Genomic DNA, 23,630 nt, shown 5'->3' with positions numbered 1-23,630 from the left:
GTGATCCACTTTCATGATGGGATTTAACTCTTTATATGAACTCGAGCTAGTGGAAACAGTGAAAGCATCAAACTTTTTGCTTAAGTTGTTCATTCCAGTCACCAGATTGGACATGACATTTTTGAGTTCTGGGTCTGCTTTCATTTCATAATTACCTGGTTTTCTAGATCCGAACTCATCTCTATTTACTTTCTCACCATAGCTACTCCAATTTTGGGCGTTCTCGGCTAAGTCAACAAAAAATTCATAGGCTTGATCCGGGGTTTGGTTCATGAACCTACCCTTGTGCATGGACTCAATCATGTTTCTATGTGCCGGAGTTAGTCCTTTATAAAAGAAGTGGACTAGATCAGCCTTGTCAAGCCCATGATGCGGGCACTTGACCAAAAGATCATGGAATCTTTCCCAAAGTTGGAAAAATTCCTCCTCAGATTTTTCTCTAAAAGTTCTTATGGCATCCTTAATTTTTTCAGTCTTTACCATGGGATAGAATTTAGCCATGAACTTCCTAGATAGTTGTTCCCATGATGTGATGGAATTTGAAGCAAGGGAATACAGCTATGCAGCAGCACGATCCTCTAAAGTCATGGGAAACAACCTTAATTTAATACCCTCTTCATATAAGTTTTGATTTCTAAACGTTTGACAGATTGTCAAAAATTTGTTTAGATGAATATAGGGTTGTTCACTCTCGAACCCATGAAACTTGGGTAACATGTTTATTGTTGCAGCCTGAATCTCGAATTGGGCTGCATTATTAATTGGTAATACTATACAAGTAGGGGGACTAGCGGATGCAGGTGTGAACAACTCATTCAAAGTTCTAATATGTTCACCCATTGTAGAGATTGATGGTTGGCGTACAGTTCGCAAGTTGTGATGAAAAGTTCTGTCAATCTCAGGATCAAATGGGGTTAACTTATCCCTTAATGACCTTCTACCATGCATACATTATCAACAATTCATTAGGTTTGACTCCTAAAATGAACAAAATCCTAAGAGAAGAGAAGGGCTAGACACAGATGACCACAACTAACACCACACAACAATTTGACCCTATTAGTCTTAGAACTAAGTGAGGTTTAGTAGCTTCTTAAATCTAGTTGCACAGAGATTTATCGGGTTAAAAAGTTCCTGAAATTCTCTCTAGATTAGACAGCTCCTAATCTCCCTTTCAGATTAAGCTTGAGCTTACCAGTTAAGCAATCGAGTAACCAGTGACCAGGAAAGTCTCGGGGTGTGTGGTGGTGCCAGAAGGGATACACCGATACCACAATAACCGTAACAGTTCTTACTGTTGTAAAACTTTCCTAGACATCACCAATTACTAAATTCTCACTGGAGTGGCTTTCAGCCGCTTCTTTCCAAGAGCCTAATTGAGCTCGAAAACTCTAAGGCCAACGTCTAATTGATTTTAATTTAATTTGGCTTAGGATATGTATGCAAGGTGGTGATTTTTGGGCTAAGGACAGGTAATGACTTCCCGACCTTATTTTTTTAATGAGTTTTGTCCTTAAATTATTTTATGCAAATGCTTGATGCAGCAAATAATCAATAATTTCTTAAAGTTTATGCAATGTCATTAGGTTGTACTGATTAAATGAGCAAGCAAAAAAATTTTTTTTTTTACTATTTTCTTATTTTTTTATTAAAATTTTATTTAAATTTTTGTATAGCAATAACTTGAATGTAAACTAAACACAATCCTTATGCGTCAGTTAATCTCCGAATGCCCGTTGAATAAGCTCTGGAGATTACTCCGTGAGGAGTCCCAATAGAGGTATGATAACCTCGGGGGATTGCACCTTATCAATTACTAGCAAAATTAATAATTTTTTTTTAATTTTTCAATTTAATTAATTTTTTTAACTTTTCTTTTTTCTTTAAAATTTGAAATTTCAAATTTCGAATTTCAGAATTCAAATTTTCAATTTAAAATTTTTTTGAATTTTAGAATTTTGGAATTGTTTTTTTTTTAATTTTTAATTTTTTTTATAAAATTTTAAATTTCGAATTTCAAATTTTAGAATTTAATAACTACGAAATTATTAACTAAAAATTATCAAAATAAGGAAAATTAATAAAAATAAAAATAAAAACTTACTACCGGAGTGCGTTCACTCCGGGCATCCAAAATTCGATTTGATCTTCGTGATCGTTCTTGCTTCTCGATTTGCCTCTCCGGCAATGGCGCCAAAATTTTGTTGTCGAATTTCCTGTTTACCTAAAAATATGCTAAACAGATCGTTGTTAGAACCGACAAACAAAGTTTAAATTAATTTTACTCTTACCTTTTCTACTCGAAAAATAGTGGTCGTAAGAGGTCGATCCACAGGGAGGCGATTGGAGTTGCTTAAAAATAAAAACGTTCACTTGGATTCAAAATCGATTTTTGAATAACAAAAGAAAAACATTACGTCGGGGATGTTGAATAATTCTCTAGTCTATCAGAGAATGTTTTCCATTTGAAAATAACGACAAGATAGATACTTGGAATCGAAGAGCATTTATAAATTTAATAATATATTTAACTATTCAAAGAAAAGCTTTGGCATGGATGAAAACAGTGCTTAGGAAGATTGAAGCCTGGAACATAGACTGAATGAAAGAAAGTTTAATGCATTGCATAAAAAGTAGAAATTAAACTGAACCTAGAACATGGATTGTATGAAAGAAAATTAATTGATTTCATAAAAAGAAATAATTACAAAAAGTAAAAAGATTGAAGATGAAGCCTAATGCTTCTTTCTTCTACAAGTAAAAAAAATAAAAATAAGAAATTTTATTTCCTCTCCCTTTCTCTCCCACGGTGGACTTTCAACATAAAACACCCTTTTTTTTTCTTTCTTTCTTCTTCCCAAGAACAGAGCTCCCCTGTTTCTTCTTCTCTCCCCACCGAACCGAGCCCTCTCTTCCAAACCAAACCGGGAACCTCTCCTCCCTCCTCTGTTTCTTGGCCTCCACCGAGCACACCTCTCTACTCTTCCTCCTCTCTTATATAGATCCCATCAGCAAGCACGTGGAGAGGATCGTGATTGATGGGAGCTGATCATGGTTGAAGATCCGGCGCGGATGCAGGGATCGGCTGGGCGGTGCGGGATCGCCGGATCACGGAAGAGGGGCTGGGATCGCCGGTGATTGCGGAGGATTTGGAGACGGGCGTTGCTGGCATGCGGTGGGGAAGCTGAAGATGCGTTTGAAACGGGCGCCTGGGTTCACGAACGCGGGATCGACGGGGAGGAGCCGATCGTGGAAGAGATCCGGTGCGGATCGGCTGGAACACGGGATGCTTGCATTGCTTGAAACGGCAGCTGGAAGCAATGCGGACGGCTGTGAGGCGGGCGTTGCTGGGATCACGGAAGAGGGAAGTCATCCGGGATCTTTGCTGGGAGGAGCCGTGGATCACGGGATGAGATGGGAAACAGAGGAAATGGGAGGCTGAGAGGGCGGCTTGATCACAGCACGGGATCACGGAAGATGCTTGGACGCGGCTGGACTCTTGGGCTGCTGGGATTTGGGATTTGCTGGCTGCGATCGCGTTGATGGCGTGGAGGATTTGGAAGGGATGCCATGGCCGGAATGCTCAAATGGAGAAGGAACGGGGACCACGAACGGCTGGGATGCGGCTTCGGCTTGATTTGGGAAGGAGCTGAGGGACTCCTTGAAACGGACGGCTGCTGATCGTGGATCTGGATTACCGGCTGCTGGAATGGATCGCGGAAGATGACGTGGCTTGGGGCGTTGGGATTGAAGATGATGGTGATCTGATGGATGGCGCGGATGCTGGCACATCGCTACATGTTAAAGATGTGATGCTGATGATGAACCGTGGGATGGCTAGCACAATGTGGGGAACGAGCTGATTGGGCTACTTGCACAAATAAAATATTAATTAGTTAATTTTATTATTAATGATTAGCTAAAATACTAATTAAGATGGTCTGACGATTGCACTTTTGTGCTCTCATCACATTCAATGTTATTCATATGGTAGTTTACAATAAACTGCCCATATGAAGATGGCAAGGATTGCAGGATCAAATCCGTTTGCAAATCCTTGTGCATGGTCATGCCGAGCTTCTCAAGCTCCTCGAGATCCTTGATCATGGTCAAACCATGATCATGAACAGACTGCCCATCGCATATCTTGGCTTTGAAGAGTCTCTTGGACACTTCAAACCTCGCTGTGCGACTCTATTCACCATACAACTCTTGCAGGTGATCAAGTATGTCTTAGGCAGTCTTTATACTCTCATGCTAGCATTGTAATTTGTTGGACATGGATGCCATAATGTAGCACCTAACCTTATTGTCGTCATCCAACAATTTCGTATGTGTCTCACGCTGCTCATTGGTTGGACAGGCTGGTAACACTGGGAGTTCATGGTGTAGAACATATGCTATCTTCTCACAACTCAAGACAATCTTTAAGTTATGGAGCCAATCCTTGTAATTTGATCCGGTCAACCTATTGTTATCTAGGATTCGAGTTAATGGGTTGGAAGCCATTATCATCTGCAGAGAGTAAAGATTCTAATTAGAAATTTGTAATTGACATTAATTTATTTTAGGAACTTTTAAAATAAAAGTGGATCAAATCCTTCCACTATTTCTCGGATCTCTCACACTCTCCTGGTAAGGATACAGAAACCTGCGACTTAGGGTTTCAAGTGGGGTGCTGCGGTCCCACCAATCTACATATCACCTAACCTAACAATTATTGGTGACATATAGACGATGAGTGTACAACTCTTGTACAATGCTTCATAAGCAAATTGAGCTAACCTAGTCTCCAAGTCATAAGGACCTCACATAACAGTTATTGGCCCCGTTCCTTGGTTAAGTCGGACCCACCGTATATCCCGCGGAAAATAAAACTGTGATTGGGTCCTTACCTAACAGTTATTGGAGCCCAACCCCATCTTTACCCCACAACATCACATGCTAATAGAGAGGTCCAATCCCTTGATGCAACTTGCCCACTGTGTCCAGCCGAGACAAATCAACGCCAGAAAGACCTTAGCAACTCTACTACGGCGGAAGACCAATTGACTTAATATTAGGTAATCAAGTCTTAGTGATTCCAACTTTGAGCTTTTCATTAAAGGTAATCGATCAATTGGCCAGATAAGCAGGTGGGAGGCTCTCCTTACTCAAGAGTAAGGTCCTAATTAAGTAACCACCTTTAAGCTTTCTTAGATACCAATTAGATCAATTATCCAAATAGGGCTAGCTCAATGTATCGTTCACTCTTGATTGATTTAGGGAGATTTTAGGTCTCATGGGATTTACATCTAATGTAATAATCTACCCCATACCATATGTTATGTATTTACATCTTATGTAAATATCACATTGGTTCAAGTTTACATCCTATGTAAATATGAAACTCTTTCATATAGATTACATCTTATGTAAATGAAATAATTGTTTCATTTTATATCTTATGTAAATATCCCATTGTTTCAGGTTTTATTCACATCTCATGTAAATAAACGTTTGTTTAATTTATACATACATCTCATGCATATATTATTTTAAACATAGGCATAAACAAGTATGGACATTGTCAAGACCATAAGCATCTCATGCATATATTTCAGATCTGAACTTTTTAATCTATTATGCTATTCTCTGAATTTCAGATCATGCATTACTTGATTTCAAACATTGTAATCTAATTGCAATTCTAAAAACAAATTGCAAGATCAAAGAAAAAGAAAAATCTGCATGCTGAAAATTTCAGCAACCTGAAATTTCAGCACGTAGAAAATTCAGCAAACATAATCTATTAAAATCAGATCTAAAAATATGTTAATCAATCCTTAAATCCTAATCATACTTCCAAAAACTTGGCTCTGATACCACTGCTGAGTTACACCCAGTGTGATGCGACGTTCGCAGCGGAATTTCGCACGAGACGTCGTTTATCGTATGAACGCGTCACGGATCGTAGAGTTCAAAAAATTTTCTGGATCCAAATCCAGAAGACCTTTGAACTCATAAGGAAGGAGAGATTAGGATCTGAAAGAGGTTGATTAAATATCATAAAACTGAAACAAAAATCAGAAACAAAGATTTGAAGATTCCATCTTCAAACTTTTGTGCGGGTGGAAAAATACCGCAGCCTGATGATCTTAGGAGGTTCCTGTTGGAGCCGCACAAACGTCCGGCCTCTATAGGTATCCATACGAGGACTTGACTATCTGAGATCAGATCTCACCAGAGTGCTAGCTTCTTGCAGAGATTTTTCATGACTATCAATAAAGATTAGAAGAAAATCAGCCATATACCTCCTTGAAGAAGAACTCTTTCTTCTTCAACCTTGCTCGCGATGGAGGAGGAGAAAGGATGAAGCTTACACTGTTGGTTACCCTGGTGGTCGCATACATATATTTTTTAAAAATTTTACAGCGGAAGCATGAATTAAACTATTTAATTCCTATGCATGCTAGAGATCATATCTCTACAACAAAAATAGATCCAGAAGTTTAAACAATTATCCTAAACAAGTAGGCATGATTCTATGTCTAACATGTAGTCATGCAGAATTTCAGCAACCTAGTTGATTTCTAATTTTAATTTTTAATGAGATCAGATGTCATACCTTTTTGCTTTGAGAACTTTGATGATGCCTTGATCACCTTGTATAGCCGCACATGTGTCCGGCCTCTACGGATAGTCCACGCGAAGCTCTAGGAAGATCCACAACTGCAGGAGTGCTAGCTCGTGCAGAGGTGCTGCAGTGGCTGAACTTTTCTCCCTCGAAGCACTCAACTTTTGATTCTTCTTCGAGAGGATGAAGGATGGAGATGAAGGAGAAGAAGGAGGAGAGAAGGTGGCTGGCTCTCAGAATTTTTTCAGAATTTAGAACCCTTTCTAAAGACCATCTCTACAAACCCTAAGTGTGGGGGTCCTTTTATAGCCAAAAGACCCCCCACGCCTCACACCTGCCAACAAATTTGGCTGATAAAATTTCCAAAAATTCTGGTGAATTGGCAGCTAAGAGATGAACAAATTCTCTTTTAATCCTGTGCCAAGAATCCCTAAAAATCAGGAGGTTATTACACCCCAAACTTCAGCTGCACACCACCCTGCTTGATGCGTCATGCAGTCCCTACAAATTAGGGATTTGATTCCTATCTTTTTAGGAAGATTGAGGCGCCATATTTTTCTAAAAAATAGCCCCACGCCTCCTCTTTCCTCACGCCAAAAATTGGCCAAAAATAAAGAGGATAGGCACCACTGCTTTTAGGGATAAGGATGAGGTGTCTTTCTTCTCCAAGAAAGAAAGCTAGGGTCCTAAATTTTAGGAATTCTTCTCCATAATAAATTCTGATTATTTAGACTCTTAATCCTCATTAAATAAGGACTCTTAATTGACTTGAGTCAATCCCAATCCAATTGGGTCAAGTCCGATCAATTAGGTTATGCCCAATCGGCTCGGGTCGAACCCGATCGAATTATGTCAAACCCTAATTTAGCCCAAATTGAATCTAATTCAATTTGGCTTAATTAAAGTCCAATAATTCAATCAAATTGAATTTATTAGTAATCCAATTACTAATTAACCCTCCAATAATTCAATAATTATTTTAATGCAACTTTTGCTTAGGATAATTTGTCAATCGAATTGACCAAATTACCTCTGAATGATTCTTAATTATCAATCAGCCATTTGATCAACCTAGAAACTTCTATGCGTGTGACCCCATAGGTTCGAATCTAAGCCGGTAGCACAAGAACAACTTCTTGTACTAATCGAAATGACCATCTAGCAATGGTACCCGACGTCCGGATAGGCCGAATGATTGCAAAGCAACATTCAAGAACCCTTGGACTATGGTTACCGTATAATTTATCCCTATGACTCCTAAATGCCAGGATGACTTCAGAGTTCTGTCAACTTTGTAATAAGTGCATCCATGATGTGATTCAACTTTAGAAATTCTGTGACTCCTCACAAGGATTACCCTGGCTAAGGTTTTGCTAAATTGAACACAAGGCATTATCTTCTGTTTTCAGGAGGGGTCAATTCCATCTTGACTTACAACTGACTATGCAAGTACTTGACTATACCCAGTGACCTTCCGTCACTGAATTAGAAATTTAGGTAGTCCGGTACCAAAGTACAGTGAGTTGCTTGCTAGTCACAGGTTGCGGTCTCAGGTCAGAGGGCCAAACTTATACCCATATCCACTTGGAACATCTCTTAACAGTAGAGCGTTCCGGAATTGGTCACGTTCAGTGAAATGTACTCCTACACTTCACCTGTGTGACATATCAGTGTCTCCACACTCCTTGGTTAAGAGGACAACCAACGTATATGTCACACAACGACCTAATCTCGATAATGCTGTCGTCCTAGTAACAGCATATCATTTGATCGCGAACAGTTTTAAGGACTTGAAGATAAATCCTCCTTTATCATAAAACAAGTCCTAAGGACTTCATCATATAAAAGTTCATTTGAAGATGTACAATGAAATGATGAATAATGCCAAATAACACTTTATTAATTTGTCAATTCATTTACAAAATTCAATCATCAACATCCTGACGATTGACATTTAGGATACAATTCCCAACATACACCGTGGATCTTCCTTGTCTTGCTTCCATGGAAGAAGAGGAAGAAGAAGCTCTCCTGCTACTGTGGAGAAGGAGGAAGAAGCTTGGACTTGAGGCATGATGGAAGGAGAGAAACTCTTTCTCTCTAAGCGCTAATCAACAATTGATTGGATTGATCTCTTCATGCCAACAAGGGGTCCTTTTATAGATGGCGGATGGAGGGAGCTAAGGATCAGATCAAAGCTCATAATCCAAGGGATTAAGGCTTATCAACAAGGCTCCTAATCAGATTAGGATGACCCCTCAAACCGCCCACCATGGATGAATGCCAAGTGTCAATGTATAGCGCCATGATCAAAAAGTTTCAGCCCAATCCAATTGGATTTGATTCTTTCCTATGGTGCCTCCCTCCACATGATGACATGTGTCATTTGATCAGGAGATTAGAGCCTAATCTTATTTGGCTTAGACCTCCTTATTGATCGATTTGCTACATCGGTTAAAGTTAGTTCCGAGATGTATTAAAATCAATCAAGAGCTACATTCAGATATCGATAGATTAGAGGAGGGGACCTCCACTTTCTTTGGCTCGTTTAAATGCTAATGAGGCAAATGGGGTGCACAGATGGGGGAGGAGGCAAGAATGAGAAGATAATAGGGATGCAAATTAAGTTATTCTTCTAGATTCCTCAACTTCTTCCCTTCCCCTCTACAAAGAAAAGGAAAAAAAATCCCAGTAGAGTAGGGAAATTAGGTTTGTGGATTTTGATTATTTCTAGACGAAATCGGACCGGATTTGAGTAGTACCTATCCTGATTCGACCCGACTGGTTTGCAGCCTAGAGAACGGACGACCCTCGCCTCTCATCTCAGGCTCTGTTTGGGGGAGCTGTGGGCAGTAAAGCTGTTGGAAGTAGAGCTGTTAGAAGTAGAGCTATTATAAAAAGCTGTTTGCTGTTTGGTAACTACATTTGTAAAGTGCTGTGGCACTTTAACATATGTTTGATAAACAAACTGAGAAAGTACTTTTGTATGACAAAATTACCATAAAGGACATTGCATAGTATTATACAACAGAATATAATAAAACATAACATATATTAATACATAAATATACGATATAGTATAATATTATTGTAATATAAAATAATATTATTATAATATAACATAATAGTAATATAATTATTAGAGTAAATTAATTTTTGATAATATAACATAATATTAAATTATTTAACATAACATATTAATGTATTATGATATAATGTAATATATATTATATTTATAGTATAATATAATAATAAAGGTATAAAATATTATAATTATTAGTATAAATTAATTTTCCACAATATAACATAATATTAAATTATTTAAAATAACATATTAATATATTATGATGTAATGTAATATAATATAATATTTATAGTATAATACAATAATAAAGGTATAAAATATTATAATTATTAGTATAAATTAATTTCCCATAATATAACATAATATTAAATTATTTAAAATAACATATTAATGTATTATGATCTTATATTTATATATAATACAATAATAAAGGTATAAAATATTATAATTATTTGTATAAATTAATTTTTCATAATATAACATAATATTAAATTATTTAAAATAACATATTAATGTATTATGATGTAATGTAATATACTATAATATTTATAGTATAATACAATAATAAAGGTATAAAATATTATAATTATTAGTATAAATTAATTTTTCATAATATAATATAATATTCAATTATTTAACATAACATATTAATGTATTATGATATAACGTATTATAATATTATATTTATAGTATAATACAATAATAAAGGTATAAAATATTATAATTATTAGTATAAATTAATTTTTCATAATATAACATAATATTAAATTATTTAACATAACATATTAACGTATTATTATGTAATGTAATATAAATAATATTTATAGTATAATACAATAATAAAGATATAAAATATTATAATTATTAGTATAAATTAATTTTTCATAATATAACATAATATTAAATTATTTAACATAACATATTAATGTATTATGATATAACGTATTATAATATTATATTTATAGTATAATACAATAATAAAGGTATAAAATATTATAATTATTAGTATAAATTAATTTTTCATAATATAACATAATATTAAATTATTTAAAATAACATATTATTGTAGTGTGATGTAATGTAATATAATAATATTTATAGTATAATACAATAATAAAGGTATAAAATATTTTAATTATTAGTTTAAATTAATTTTTCATCCTCCGAATGACCATTTATCTCTCTAACAATTTTTCTTGCGGAAGGGAGTCTGACGGCTAGGGTTCTTGGCTCCAGCAGATTTTTAGGTTTATAAAGGAACAAACTATGTAATTATTATATTTTAATATGGGCATTTTTGTCAAAAATACAGCTTTCCGACAAAGCTGAAAACAGCATTTTCGAAAAGCTGCAAATTGGAGCTTCCCTCCAAAAGCTGTTTTCAGCTTTCCGCAAAAGCTGAAACAGCTTTTCGAAATTTTTACCAAATATTATTTTTTATCTAAAAGTATTTTTTGGAGGCCCTCAAAAAAAAAACTCCTGCAAACAGGGCCTCAATTTCTCGACCCTAACTCGTTCGCTCTCCGGGCCGTCTCCACCGCAATAAATCCCTCTCTCTCGGTCTTTCCTCCCGGCCGCTCGCCCTCCGCCGCCTCCTCGAACGATTCTAGGGTTCTCTCTTGCCCGAGCTCATTGACTCCTCTCAAAGAGAGGAGCTCGCTCTGATCTCCAACCATGGCGACTCAGATGAGCAAGAAGAGGAAGGCAGGCCCTCCTTGACCGTCACCCTCACCCTCTGTTGCTCCAGATCACCTTCTTCGATCCTTTTTTTCCTTTCCCCAAAAATTTTCTCTAGTCTAGGCCTAAAATTTCTCTCGTTTTCACCCTTCTTATTCCTTTATTTGGTGTTTTTTTTTCGATTTTTCGCGCTATTGTAGTTCGTGGCGGATGGAGTGTTCTACGCGGAGCTGAACGAGGTTCTAACGAGGGAGCTCGCGGAGGACGGCTACTCCGGCGTCGAGGTCCGGGTCACGCCGATGCGCACCGAGATCATCATCCGGGCCACCAGGACCCAGAACGTTCTCGGTAGGATTCTCCTTCTCTCCCGCCTTTCCTTTTAGATAAACTGTAAAAGGACTGAGAATTTAGGGTTTTGAAGTGGATTAGTTTGGGGTTGCCTGAGATGTCTTTGGTTTGGTTTGGTCTTTGTTTGCTTAAGGTGAGAAGGGGAGGAGGATAAGGGAGCTGACCTCGGTGGTCCAGAAAAGGTTCAACTTTCCGGAGAATAGCGTGGAACTTTATGCCGAGAAGGTTAACAACAGAGGGCTCTGTGCCATTGCTCAGGCTGAGTCCCTCCGGTATAAGCTTCTCGGTGGCCTTGCTGTTCGAAGGTAATTTACTTAGCGCATCCTCTAGTGGCCACTGTTTATATGCATTCTAACATCTTGAATTCATGCCTTTTCCATTGCCCCATATGTCAATAGACCAAGTACGGTGGTTAATTGTTCTTTATATTTTATAGCATTCCTAAGATCTTCCAGGGGCTGTTTGGTTGGCAAGTTTTAGTAAAACAGGTTTACAAAAAATTCAAAATGAATAGGTTTTAAAAGACTGGTTGTTTGGTTGCTTTCTGTAAAATCTGTTTGTCAAAAGCAGACAAGTCATAAAATCTGAAAAGTGAGTTTTAGGAAAAACCGGTTTCCCCCTGTTTTTCATAAAACCTGTTTTACAAATCATGTTTGATGATTAGCTGGTTTAGAAAAACCCGCAGGCATCCAAGCATCCCTTCAGAATTTAGGTGGGTAGATACATGAGCTTGTTACCAAGGAAAACTCAGAATCATGTGACCTGATGAGTATAAAAGTTAATTGATGTGGCATTTTGAAGTATTAAAGGACAAAAATTTAGCCATTTCTGTTCAAATTGGAAATGACAGTTGTAATGCTTTATGATAGTTGTAATGTAAGAATATGTTTTAACAGATACAGACTGTATGCTTTCATTCTATCTCTTAGAAAGACCATTTTTTTAAAAAGTTCTTTATGCAAAGTATATTGTTATGCATGTTCCTGTGATCTCTCATGTAATTTTGTGACTTCTCGGCAAGGGATTTTACTCCCTGCATGCATATGTTTATGTAAATGTGATCTTTCCCTATTTGGTGGATGAATTTGTTGGATGATTGAGGCCACACGACTTCCGGTTGTGGGATTTGAGAAACATTGTATAGACTAAAAGACATTCAATCAGCAGTGGCCAGACAACTGCAGGGATGGTTCCACAGAAGACTGATTGAAATTTTTATCTACTCATACCATCTCATATGTCCATATGTTCCCTGTAATTGTATTCGTATAAAGAAGTATGCATCACACACGAGAGTACAACATAGTTTTGTGTGGTATGTAAATGGGAGGCATGCATGCTTCATGCATAGGAACGACAGCATCCTTAGTAATTGTGCACTTGTATATGTGTGGATATGCATACACACTTAAGGCCTGTTTGGATATTCTTGCAAGACTAGGCTAAAAGCCTACAGGAATCAGGCCTATTAGCCTGTTCAACTCACATCTTTTAGGGGCCTACCTAAATCTCGGCTTGTAGGCTTGTTGGGCTGCAGGTAGGAAAAAAAAAGACCCATGGAGGATTTTTTTTTCTTCCCACGGCATTTTAGCTTGGACTATCCCGTTGGACTATCCAAATAGGCTTTTAGTTTTTTTTTGGTCTGTTACTAATGTGCATAATCAGTAAGCATGCACCTGTCAATATATGAGGTCTTACTCGTCTTTCTAGTGAGATTTCGAGATATGGTGCATGCAGGAAAAGCTGTTTTACAGCAGCAACCAGACAACTGTAGAGATAAATCTACAGGTGAGTGGTCTGAAATCTGAAAACCATTTGTCCCCTGATTCTATGTCACATCTATTATCCCTGTCATTAAAGTGGGGCACATTTTGTGCAAGAGTATGTGGACTTAAATCGACTACAATATATAGCAAAGAACGTATTATGTTTTAATTTTTTAAGTTAATATAAGACAAATGCAACAGAAGTTTCTTTCTTTCTTTCTTTTTTCTTTTCTTTTGGGTAATTCTATTCTTATTAGATGTGCTACCAGAGACAAGGGCTTCATGCAAATTTCTTCTGCAGTTTGTTGGGTGCAACAAAGTATCTATAATTTCCTAGATTGCAATAGAACCTTGTCGACTAGCGATATCTGAAAGAAGATGATCATATCTTTCAATAGACAAGTGCATGGTTTCATTTAGCTCTTGCTAATGGCATTATCTACAAGGTTTTGCGAATTATAAAGTCTAGGCATGCAATTCTTATGAACAATCCATAATGCTGCAGTCCTTAGATGATTCTTTGATACATTGTCAATTCAACTTTGGTTGCTGTACTCCTATTGGCATCAACATTAAGGGAGATATCATTACAAGCTTCTTTTCATTCTTTTTGACTGTGCTTGTTGGCAATTTGATCTCACACAAATCAGCATTCATTAACTCATCACATGCATTCTCTTGCTTTCACAAATGTGTTTGCTTACTGCATTTGTTGGATTATAAGGCTGCACAGATTTAAATAGTGGTGCCTTTAACAACAGTGCATAGATGCAAAGCCGTTCAGGCGGCAGCGGCCAGACAACCGTGGGGATGGATCCACAGATGACTGATCTTTGATGCCAGTTATCTACTAATTCTATCGCATATTCCTCCCTATTACTTTACAAGTGTTGTTTTTTTCCTAGAAAGCAAACAACGGGAATATAATTCCTTCTATGTGCAGCAGTAATTTTATTGGTATGCTCGTTTTGATTCACTTTCTGGAGGCATGTTTTTGTTCTCTCTCTATCACAAGCTTAAGTTGAAGGCCTTGTATAAATATTTGCATTATGAAAGAGTGAATGCATGGTTGCCAAAAAAAAGGAATGAATGCATCTGTGGTGTTATACTATAAGAATTCTTGTCATACATCTTTAAGTCTCAGATTCTTATTGATGTTGCAGGGCCTGCTATGGAGTCCTCCGCTTTGTCATGGAAAGTGGTGCTAAAGGTTGCGAGGTGTGTCTTTGGATGGCAAGAAAATGCTACAATTTTGTGCATTTTGATGATATTTTCTTATCAGAAAAGCTATCATGCTAATATCTTTTGTTTGAGTATGGTATTGATTGTCTCACTGCTGAGCAAGTGACTTGTTTCCAGGTCATAGTGAGTGGAAAGCTCAGGGCACAACGTGCCAAGTCAATGAAGTTCAAGGATGGTTACATGATCTCCTCCGGTCAACCAGTTAATGAATACATTGATTCAGCTGTGAGACATGTCCTTCTTAGACAGGTCAGCCGCCCATGTTATTAAGCATATATCCAACTTATGTTCTGACGACGAAATTCGGGGAAGCCCAGATTTTTTTAATTATGGGAGCATACTGAGGAACTTGTATGGTTTTCTGAGGAAAATGCATCCAAGAAAATCTAGAAGGTCCTGAGATCCTGAATGCGAAGATTGGTTAAAATTATTTAATTGATATTCAATTTTTGGTCTGATTCTGGGAGGTTGATTGTTAAGAGTTGACGCCGAACGGGGTGGGCTGCAGAATTTTTCTTCTTTGATGATGGCTGAATTTTTTTTTTTCTCTAAGCAATGGCAATGGAGGCTACGTTCTTTGTGGTGGAAGGGAGGAGGAAGAAGATGGGTTGCTGGATGGCGAGATTGGGTTCAAGGAGGGTCAGCCAATGGACCAAAATTAGGCACCAAGTTTAGTGGGCAGCTGAAATTGGTTGGTTCATTTGCATGTAGGCTGAATGGGTTTAATTAGAGTTTGAATTGCCTTGGACCCAAGGGGAGGACGTGAGAGGGTAATGGGCATGAGGAAATTGCTGGTGGATGAGGTGGCAAGCAAGGACGGCGCACACAAAGGGTGGAGGCGTGAGGAGAAAGAGAATGGATAAGGATAAGGATAAGGTTGAGTTAGTTAGGAAAATCTCATCCAAAACCAACCCAATTTCAAATGGAGTGAAGGGGAGGCGTCCCACCTTCCCTCAGCCCCTTTGGCGTCGCACCAGCAAGAGGAGTAGCCTCTCTTCACGCAAACAAATAACAATTTCGAAATCCAAAGCTAATTTCATTCATCATACCCTCCTTTATATAGAAAGAAAGGTTGGCAAAGGATAAGGACTACACAGAATTTTAAATTGGACTCCTAATCACATGAGGACTCTTTTAAAATTCAAATTTTCTAACTGACCAATCAAATACCTTGACACCTAAGCCTAAACACCTAAGATCCATATCTATGGGTGTGGATTGAAACCCATCAAAAGGAATTCAGCCGCATGCCATGAATATTTATCTAGGTGGAACTCCTTCTCGGGTATCAACATCAGCATGAAGTTCGGGAGACTCCTCAAATTTCATCCGATCTCCAAATTTCATGTTCTAAATAGTCATTGGAAAGCTACGGATGCCTACTTTCCAACAAAATTTGAATCAACTTAATCAGACTTCTGTAGCTCCCGAAATCTTCAAAATACTATATGGTGTTCAATCTGTCACGGATTTCAACTGGATCTGAACTCTGAATTTCTTCCACCTGACCCAATCAATGCCTTGGACTCAATCTAATTAGGCATTGGAGACACTAACCGATTGTGAATTAAATCACTTATTACATGGACTCAAACACACCACAACTTGGACTTGATTTTTCCCTCACACACCTAGATCCAATGTGCATCCAATGTGTCACGCCCAAATGAATGAGGGTAATGCTCCTGCATCAATTCTCCCCGGCTGGAAAAAGACGACTCTGTCGAGTTTTGTGACTGATAGAGCTCGTAGAGATCCGGGTTCAACCGTTGGACTTCCTCCGTCTTTAACCAAGAACAATCTGAAATTGATCTGCCTTTCCATTTAACCAGAAATTTCTGATATCCCCCTCGACGTGTGGACACAATTTGATCATCCAAAATGTCTTCAATGGTGTCTTTAGGGGCTGATCGACGTGGTAGTGATGGTGGTATGGCTGGAGGGTCTTCATCTTCAGCATAGTGTCCTTCGTAAAGCTGCAGGTCTTCAACATTGAAAATTGGGCTAACCTGCAAGTCTTCAGGCAAATCAAGCACATATGCATTAGGTCCCATTCGTTTCAGTATCTTGAAGGGACCGGCGCGACGAGGATGAAGCTTCTGAAAATTTCTGCGAGGGAAGCGTTCAGCACTCAACCGCATCATCACAAGGTCTCCTTCTTTGAATTCCAGGGGACGTCGCTTCAGGTCTGCTTGTTGCTTGTAAATCTCGGTGTTGGTGACCCAACGACGTCGAACTTCAGCATGGATGTCTTGTATGTGCCTGGCGAAGTCTTCACCACCTTCGCTGGTCCTTGTGTTGATGGGAAGTGGTACAAGATCAATAGGCCGCCGCAGCTTCAATCCGAGAACAATCTCGAAAGGTAACAATCCTGTGGTACGGTTGACACTGCTGTTGTAGGCAAACTCAGCATGGGGTAAAATTAGATCCCATGACTTCACATGATCCCGGATTAAGCATCGAAGAAGGTTCCCAAGACTGCGGTTGACCACCTCGGTCTGCCCATCGGTTTGGGGGTGATAGGCGCTGGAGAAGGAAAGACGGGTGCCAAGCTTCGCCCAAAGTGTCTTCCAAAAATAGCTAACGAACTTGACATCACGATCAGATACAATAGTCTTCGGGAGCCCATGTAGACGAACCACTTCTTTTAAGAACAAATCAGCAACTCGTGATACATCATAAGTCTTCGCACAGGGCACAAAGTGCGACATCTTTGAAAACCTGTCAACAATGACAAAAATAGAATCATGTCCTCGTGCCGTCTTGGGCAACCCAAGCACGAAGTCCATGCTGAGATCCTCCCATGGTGAGCTCGACAATGGTAGTGGAGAGTAGAGGCCGACATTGGATTTTGTTCCCTTGGCTAGTTGACAAGTTCGGCAATGTTTGATGATTCGGTGGACATCCTTGCACAGGGTCGGCCAATAGAACCTGTCCTCCATCGTAACGACGGTCTTGTCACGCTCGAAGTGACCAGCAAGACCTCCCTCATGAACCTCCCGGATGATGCGGTCGCGAAGAGAGGTTTCTGGAATACATAGGCGTGTGCCACGGAAGAGAAAGTCGTCATGGATCAAAAAATCAGAATGCTGCCGGTGACTCCCTGCTGAAATTTCGGCGTAGATAGGCTGAAAATATGCATCAGTAGAATATAGAATTTTCAGATCATTGAAGCCCGTTACTTCTGCATTCAAGAGGATGAGAACATGTGTCTTCCGGCTAAGGGCATCAGCGACTCGATTTTCTACACCCGGTCTATGCTTCAATACAAAAGTAAATTGCTGCAGTACATTCACCTATCTTGCATGTCGCGCGCTTAGCTTCTTTTGTGAATTGATGTACTTTAGAGAGTCGTGATCGGTGTACATGATAAATTCTCGATGTAGGAGATAATGCTTCCAATGTTTAAGAGTTTGAACCATAGCATAAAACTCAATATCATAAGTGGAATACCTTCGCTTGGGGTCGTTGAGCTTTTCGCTGTAGAAAGCAATGGGATGACCTTCTTGGCTCAGAACTCCACCAATCCCGACGTGAGAAGCATCACAAGCGACCTCGAAGAGCTGATCAAAGTCTGGAAGTCGAAGAATTGGGGCTTGGGTTAGACGCTCCTTGATGTCTTCAAAAGCTCTAGTGGCGGCTGGCGTCCAACGGAAATTTTCAGCCTTCATACAATTGGTGATTGGTGCTATTATGCTGCGGAAATTTTTTATGAACCGGCGGTAGAAGGAAGCCAAGCCATGGAAGCTCCTCACCTCATGAATGTTACTTGGCGTCGGCCATTCCCGAATGGCATGAACTTTCTCCGGGTCCGCTGCAACACCTTGATCTGAAATTATGAAACCAAGAAATGGTACTTGTGATTCAGCAAAGAAGCACTTCTTCAGGTTAATATAAAGTTTTTCTGATCGAAGTGTAAGAAGCACTTGGTGAAGATGTTGCTGATGCTCCACACGGCTACGACTGAAAATCAAAATGTCATCAAAATAAACAACCACAAAGCGCCCAATGTACGGTTTCAACACTTGATTCATAACCCGCATGAAAGTACTTGGCGCATTGGAGAGACCAAACGGCATAACCATCCATTCATAGAGGCCATCCTTGGTCTTAAATGTCGTCTTCCACTCATCCCCAAGTCTGATTTTGATCTGATGGTAGCCACTTCGAAGGTCCAACTTGGAGAAGATGGTGGCTCCATGCAACAAATCCAGCATGTCAAGCCGCGGGATCGGGAAACGGTACTTCACTGTAATCTTGTTGATTGCTCTGCTGTCCACGCACATCCTCCATGAACCATCCTTCTTGGGAGTAAGTAGAGCCGGGACGGCACATGGACTGAGGCTCTCTCGGATGAATCCCTTGTCCAAAAGTTCTTGGACTTGGCGGTGAAGCTCCTCATGTTCTCTCAGATTCAGCCGGTATGCGGGAAGATTCGGTAAGCTTGAACCGGGCACCAAATCTATGGCATGTTGGATGTCCCTCATCGGTGGAAGCTCCTTGGAAAGGTCCTCAGGGGTTACATCAGAAAAATCATCCAATATAGACTTGAAATCAGGAGGAACAATTTCTGAAATTTCAGCCCCAACTTTCCTAGACACTAGTGCATACATGACTCCAATCTCTCGGCTACAAGCTTCAAACTTTCTCATGGTTAAAATCCGTTGGATTATCAGATTTTCAGAGGTAAAATCAGTGATCCGAAGGGGCTTTAACACAACTCTTTTGTTGGCACAATATAGAGAATAACAATTGGATCGACCGTCATACTTGACACTACGATCATACAACCAAGGTCTTCCTAGAAGAAGATGGCACGCTTTCATGGGCAGAACATCGCACCATACTTCATCTCGGAAGTCCTTACCAAGTGAAAAACTGATCAAGCATCTTTGTTTAACAGGGATGGAGGAGTCTTCGATCCAACTTACCCGATACGGCTTTGGATGCGGGTACCGGTTTCAGATTCAGTTTTTTCAGCACTTCTTCGGAAATGATGTTCATGCAGCTTCCATTGTCAATGATGAGGTTTAGAGACTTGTTGGCATGCTCGACGCGAGTGTGGAAGATATTGGTGCGCCTCCAATCTTCCTCCACGTTCTCCTCTTGCTTGCAACCCGTAAGAACCCGTCGCACGACGCACACGGGTAGATCTGAAGCTTCTAGCTCCACCGCAGGGGCTTCTTCATCATGTTCTTCGTTCCCTTCATTTCCCTCTTCATCAGCGGGCTGAGAGGGAGGAGTGACTTCAGAGGGTCCTATGATCTCATCTTCCTCACATACCAACGCAAATCGTTGGTCTCGGGTAGGACAAACAATGGCGAAATGGCCTCGCCCGCCGCACTTGTAGCATTCAACAGGATTCTTCTCTTGCGGCGTGGATTGTGGCATAGGACCTTTACCCTTTTCATTAGCCCTTGGAGCACCCCTTTCCTGATATGTGCTTCTATTTACAGAGGTTTCAGATCTGAAAGCAGGGGCGTTACCTCGAGGAAATGGAACTCCTCGGTTGGTGCTGCGCTCAGAAAATCGTCGTGCAACCGGGGCTTGCGCAGGGCGTCTTTGTCGTAGCTGCGATTCAACTCGAATGGCGAGTTGGTATGCCTCCTCTAGGCTGAAGATGCGCGTCGTCATTAGCTCCCTCTTGATGTCATCCCTCAGCCCGGATCGGTACCGAGTTAGGAATTGTCGATCCGTCTCCGTGAGGTTGCTGCGGATCATCAACTCATGGAATCGGGCCGTATACTCCTCTACGGAAGAGCTTCCTTGACGAAGTTTCAGAAGTTCTTCGAAGAGTGTCTCCTCATAATCAAGGGGAAGAAACTTTTCCTTCAAACGAAGTTTCATGTTCTTCCAATCATTGATAGGGGGCTGTCGGAGTCGATGAAGCTTCTCTTCAACGCTATGCCACCATATGCGTGCTTGGCCCTTGAGCTTCATCTTCACGAATCGCACCTTGGTTTCATTGGGCATGCTGAACCATTCGAAGTAGTCTTCGAGAGACATCAGCCAATTCTGGAAGTGGGTTGGGTCCATGCTTCCGCTGTAATCAGCAACTTCTACACGAACCCGCTTCATGACATCGTCGAGATCATTGCGCTCCCGCTGATTTTGATGAACATAGGGGTTCCTGAAATTATTCCCCATACGAGGAACGTTTGGAGGGGGCATCCGCTGACCCCTAGGTGGCCTTTGGGGTGATAGACCCCCGGGGGAGAATGCTTCAACGTCGGGGTCTCCTCCAAATGGCACTTCTGAATTTTCAGGTTGCGCGGGGACAGCATGTTCGTCTTCAAGATTGTTTGGCTCGGGGAAGAGATGATCCCAAACAACTTCTACCTTCTAATTCAAGGCCGCCACTTGCTGGATGAGCTCGGCCATCATCTCAGCATGTTGTCGTTCATTGTTGTAGGGGCGACCACTTCTGGTACTCATGGCGACAAGGATTCGCTCTGATACCAATTGACGCCGAACGGGGTGGGCTGCAGAATTTTTCTTCTTTGATGATGGCTGAATTTTTTTTTTCTCTAAGCAATGGCAATGGAGGCTAGGGTTCTTTGTGGTGGAAGGAAGGAGGAAGAAGATGGGTTGCTGGATGGCGAGATTGGGTTCAAGGAGGGTCAGCCAATGGACCAAAACTAGGCACCAAGTTTAGTGGGCAGCTGAAATTGGTTGGTTCATTTGCATGTAGGCTGAAATGGGTTTAATTAGAGTTTGAATTGCCTTCGACCCAAGGGGAGGATGTGAGAGGGTAATGGGCGTGAGGAAATTGCTGGTGGATGAGGTGGCAAGCAAGGATGGCGCACACAAAGGGTGGAGGCGTGAGGAGAAAGAGAATGGATAAGGATAAGGTTGAGTTAGTTAGGAAAATCTCATCCAAAACCAACCCAATTTCAAATGGAGTGAAGGGGAGGCGTCCCACCTTCCCTCAGCCCCTTTGGCGTCGCACCAGCAAGAGGAGTAGCCTCTCTTCACGCAAACAAATAACAATTTCGAAATCCAAAGCTAATTTCATTCATCATACCCTCCTTTATATAGAAAGAAAGGTTGGCAAAGGATAAGGACTACACAGAATTTTAAATTGGACTCCTAATCACATGAGGACTTTTTTAAAATTCAAATTTTCTAATTGACCAATCAAATACCTTGACACCTAAGCCTAAACACCTAAGATCCATATCTATAGGTGTGGATTGAAACCCATCAAAAGGAATTCAGCCGCATGCCATGAATATTTATCTAGGTGGAACTCCTTCTCGGGTACCAACATCAGCATGAAGTTCGGGAGACTCCTTAAATTTCATCCGATCTCCAAATTTCATGTTCTTATAGTCATTAGAAAGCTACGGATGTCTACTTTCCAACAAAATTTGAATCAACTTAATCAGACTTCTGTAGCTTCCGAAATGTTTAAAATACTATATGGTGTTCAACCTGTCACGGATTTCAACTAGATCTGAACTCTGAATTTCTTCCACTTGACCCAATCAATGCCTTGGACTCAATCTAATTAGGCATTGGAGACACTAACCGATTGTGAATTAAATCACTTATTATATGGACTCAAACACACCACAACTTGGACTTGATTTTTCCCTCACACACCTAGATCCAATGTGCATCCAATGTGTCACACCCAAATGAATGAGGGTAATGCTCCTGCATCAAGAGTTTAACGGGATGTTAGCTTTACCAACTGACCATAACAACTAAACTGGGGGAAAAAAACCTGTTAATAGATTTACATAGTGTCCAAAACCTGTTTAACTTTTGCTGCCTTGCTTTTATGAATCTCTCTGACAGTTGTGTTCTAGTAGTAAGTTTTTTCTGCCTTCCTGATTTTTTTTAGTGCTGTAAATTGATAAGATTGAGTTGGTTGCCACTTGATGCTTATGCTAATATCTATTATTGTAGCTTCAGACAGAGGTAAATGTCTTGGGTGCATAACAACTTAGGCTTTGCCTTTGCATGTCCTTGCTACAATTTCTTAGTTGCATAATACTGAAGTCAGCTGCCACGCTTGAAGTACATGGCAATCAATTTGACTCCTGTTACTGAACTTGTGCAGGGAGTCCTTGGCATCAAGGTGAAGATTATGTTGGATTGGGATCCCAAGGGGAAGCAGGGTCCTGCTACTCCGTTGCCGGATCTTGTTACAATTCACACCCCCAAGGAGGAAGAGGAGTTAACTCAGCCTCTAATGGTCTAGGAAATTTTATTTTTTTTAGTACTGGAGTTTTGAGATTCATCACTTCTGCAGAGGGTGATGAACTTGAGGAAAGTCCATGCTGTGAAGCTGACGAAGCAGATTTTTTTTAGTATTGTTCTATTAGGCTTATTGGTGATGCAATTTTGATGATTGATAAATGTTTTATTTTGCACTTTTCTTTTCCGGTTTTGCAGACTTATTCTTTGTTCCTTAATCTTGTTATGAATCTGGATGGTTGGCCTTAGTGAGAAGTCGAGGATTTTAATGGTTACATGACTTTTTAATTTGGTTTTGTTTATGTGAGTATCAAGTGCACCTAAATTGATACCTTACCTTTAGTATATATCATAATATCATATATCTGATTATTCAACTAAAGCAATTATATGAATATTAAATCTATTTAGTATGTTGCAACCGAAGCAGTCCTTTTTTTTTCCCTTCTCTTTTCGAACCTATTGTTTTGATATCTGAAGTAGCATGTGAGTACAAAAGCTCGGCAAAAATTCTGCAGACCAGAAAATTGAAATCAAAATATCATTCTATCAAAATTTCTGAGCTTATCTCACAGCCGCTTGGTAAATTTCATGCTTAAGTATTTGCTAAAGCAGTCTATGGGTTTTCTTTTTCTGTAATGTAAGCTTTAACTTAATTCGTATTCTCCTAAAGGAGCTTGGTGTGTAGTAT

At 39.8% G+C, this 23,630-nt stretch overlaps 1 protein-coding gene and 2 non-coding genes across 4 annotated transcripts; all 3 read left to right on the top strand.

The window, feature by feature from the left end:
* The first annotated feature begins 11,197 nt into the window (after positions 1 to 11,197).
* Positions 11,198 to 23,227, top strand: LOC103696489 (40S ribosomal protein S3-3). Of its 2 annotated transcripts, none has more exons than XM_026800914.2 (6): positions 11,198 to 11,405; positions 11,579 to 11,726; positions 11,860 to 12,031; positions 14,656 to 14,725; positions 14,852 to 14,983; positions 22,803 to 23,227. In XM_026800914.2, exons 1-6 carry the CDS (start codon positions 11,376 to 11,378, stop codon positions 22,941 to 22,943), a joined length of 693 nt encoding a protein of 230 aa, XP_026656715.1. In that variant the 5' UTR covers positions 11,198 to 11,375; the 3' UTR covers positions 22,944 to 23,227. The 2 variants fall into 2 exon arrangements, with proteins under 2 accessions (XP_026656715.1, XP_008776367.1); XM_008778145.4 differs by having other exon boundaries at positions 11,199 to 11,405; positions 14,656 to 14,710.
* On the top strand, positions 13,397 to 13,567 carry LOC120108959. Its single transcript, XR_005510060.1, has one exon. It is a non-coding gene; the product is annotated as a small nucleolar RNA snoR143 (small nucleolar RNA).
* Positions 14,218 to 14,361, top strand: LOC120108958. The gene has a single exon (XR_005510059.1). It is a non-coding gene; the product is annotated as a small nucleolar RNA snoR143 (small nucleolar RNA).
* Positions 23,228 to 23,630: the final 403 nt, after the last annotated feature.

Source organism: Phoenix dactylifera, unplaced genomic scaffold (genome assembly GCF_009389715.1).
Source record: "Phoenix dactylifera cultivar Barhee BC4 unplaced genomic scaffold, palm_55x_up_171113_PBpolish2nd_filt_p 001676F, whole genome shotgun sequence".
Lineage (NCBI taxonomy): Eukaryota > Viridiplantae > Streptophyta > Magnoliopsida > Arecales > Arecaceae > Phoenix > Phoenix dactylifera.
Note: the sequence above shows the minus strand (reverse complement) of the source record. Positions and strands in the feature narration are given on the sequence as shown.

Excerpts from the sequence above, each read along its gene's own strand:
- LOC103696489 (XM_026800914.2), top strand. The coding sequence starts at position 11,376 with ATGGCGACTCAGATGAGCAAGAAGAGGAAG. Across the intron at positions 11,406-11,578 it reads AGATGAGCAAGAAGAGGAAG|TTCGTGGCGGATGGAGTGTT; the intron begins GCAGGCCCTCCT and ends GCGCTATTGTAG. Across the intron at positions 14,726-14,851 it reads GCGAGGTGTGTCTTTGGATG|GTCATAGTGAGTGGAAAGCT; the intron begins GCAAGAAAATGC and ends ACTTGTTTCCAG.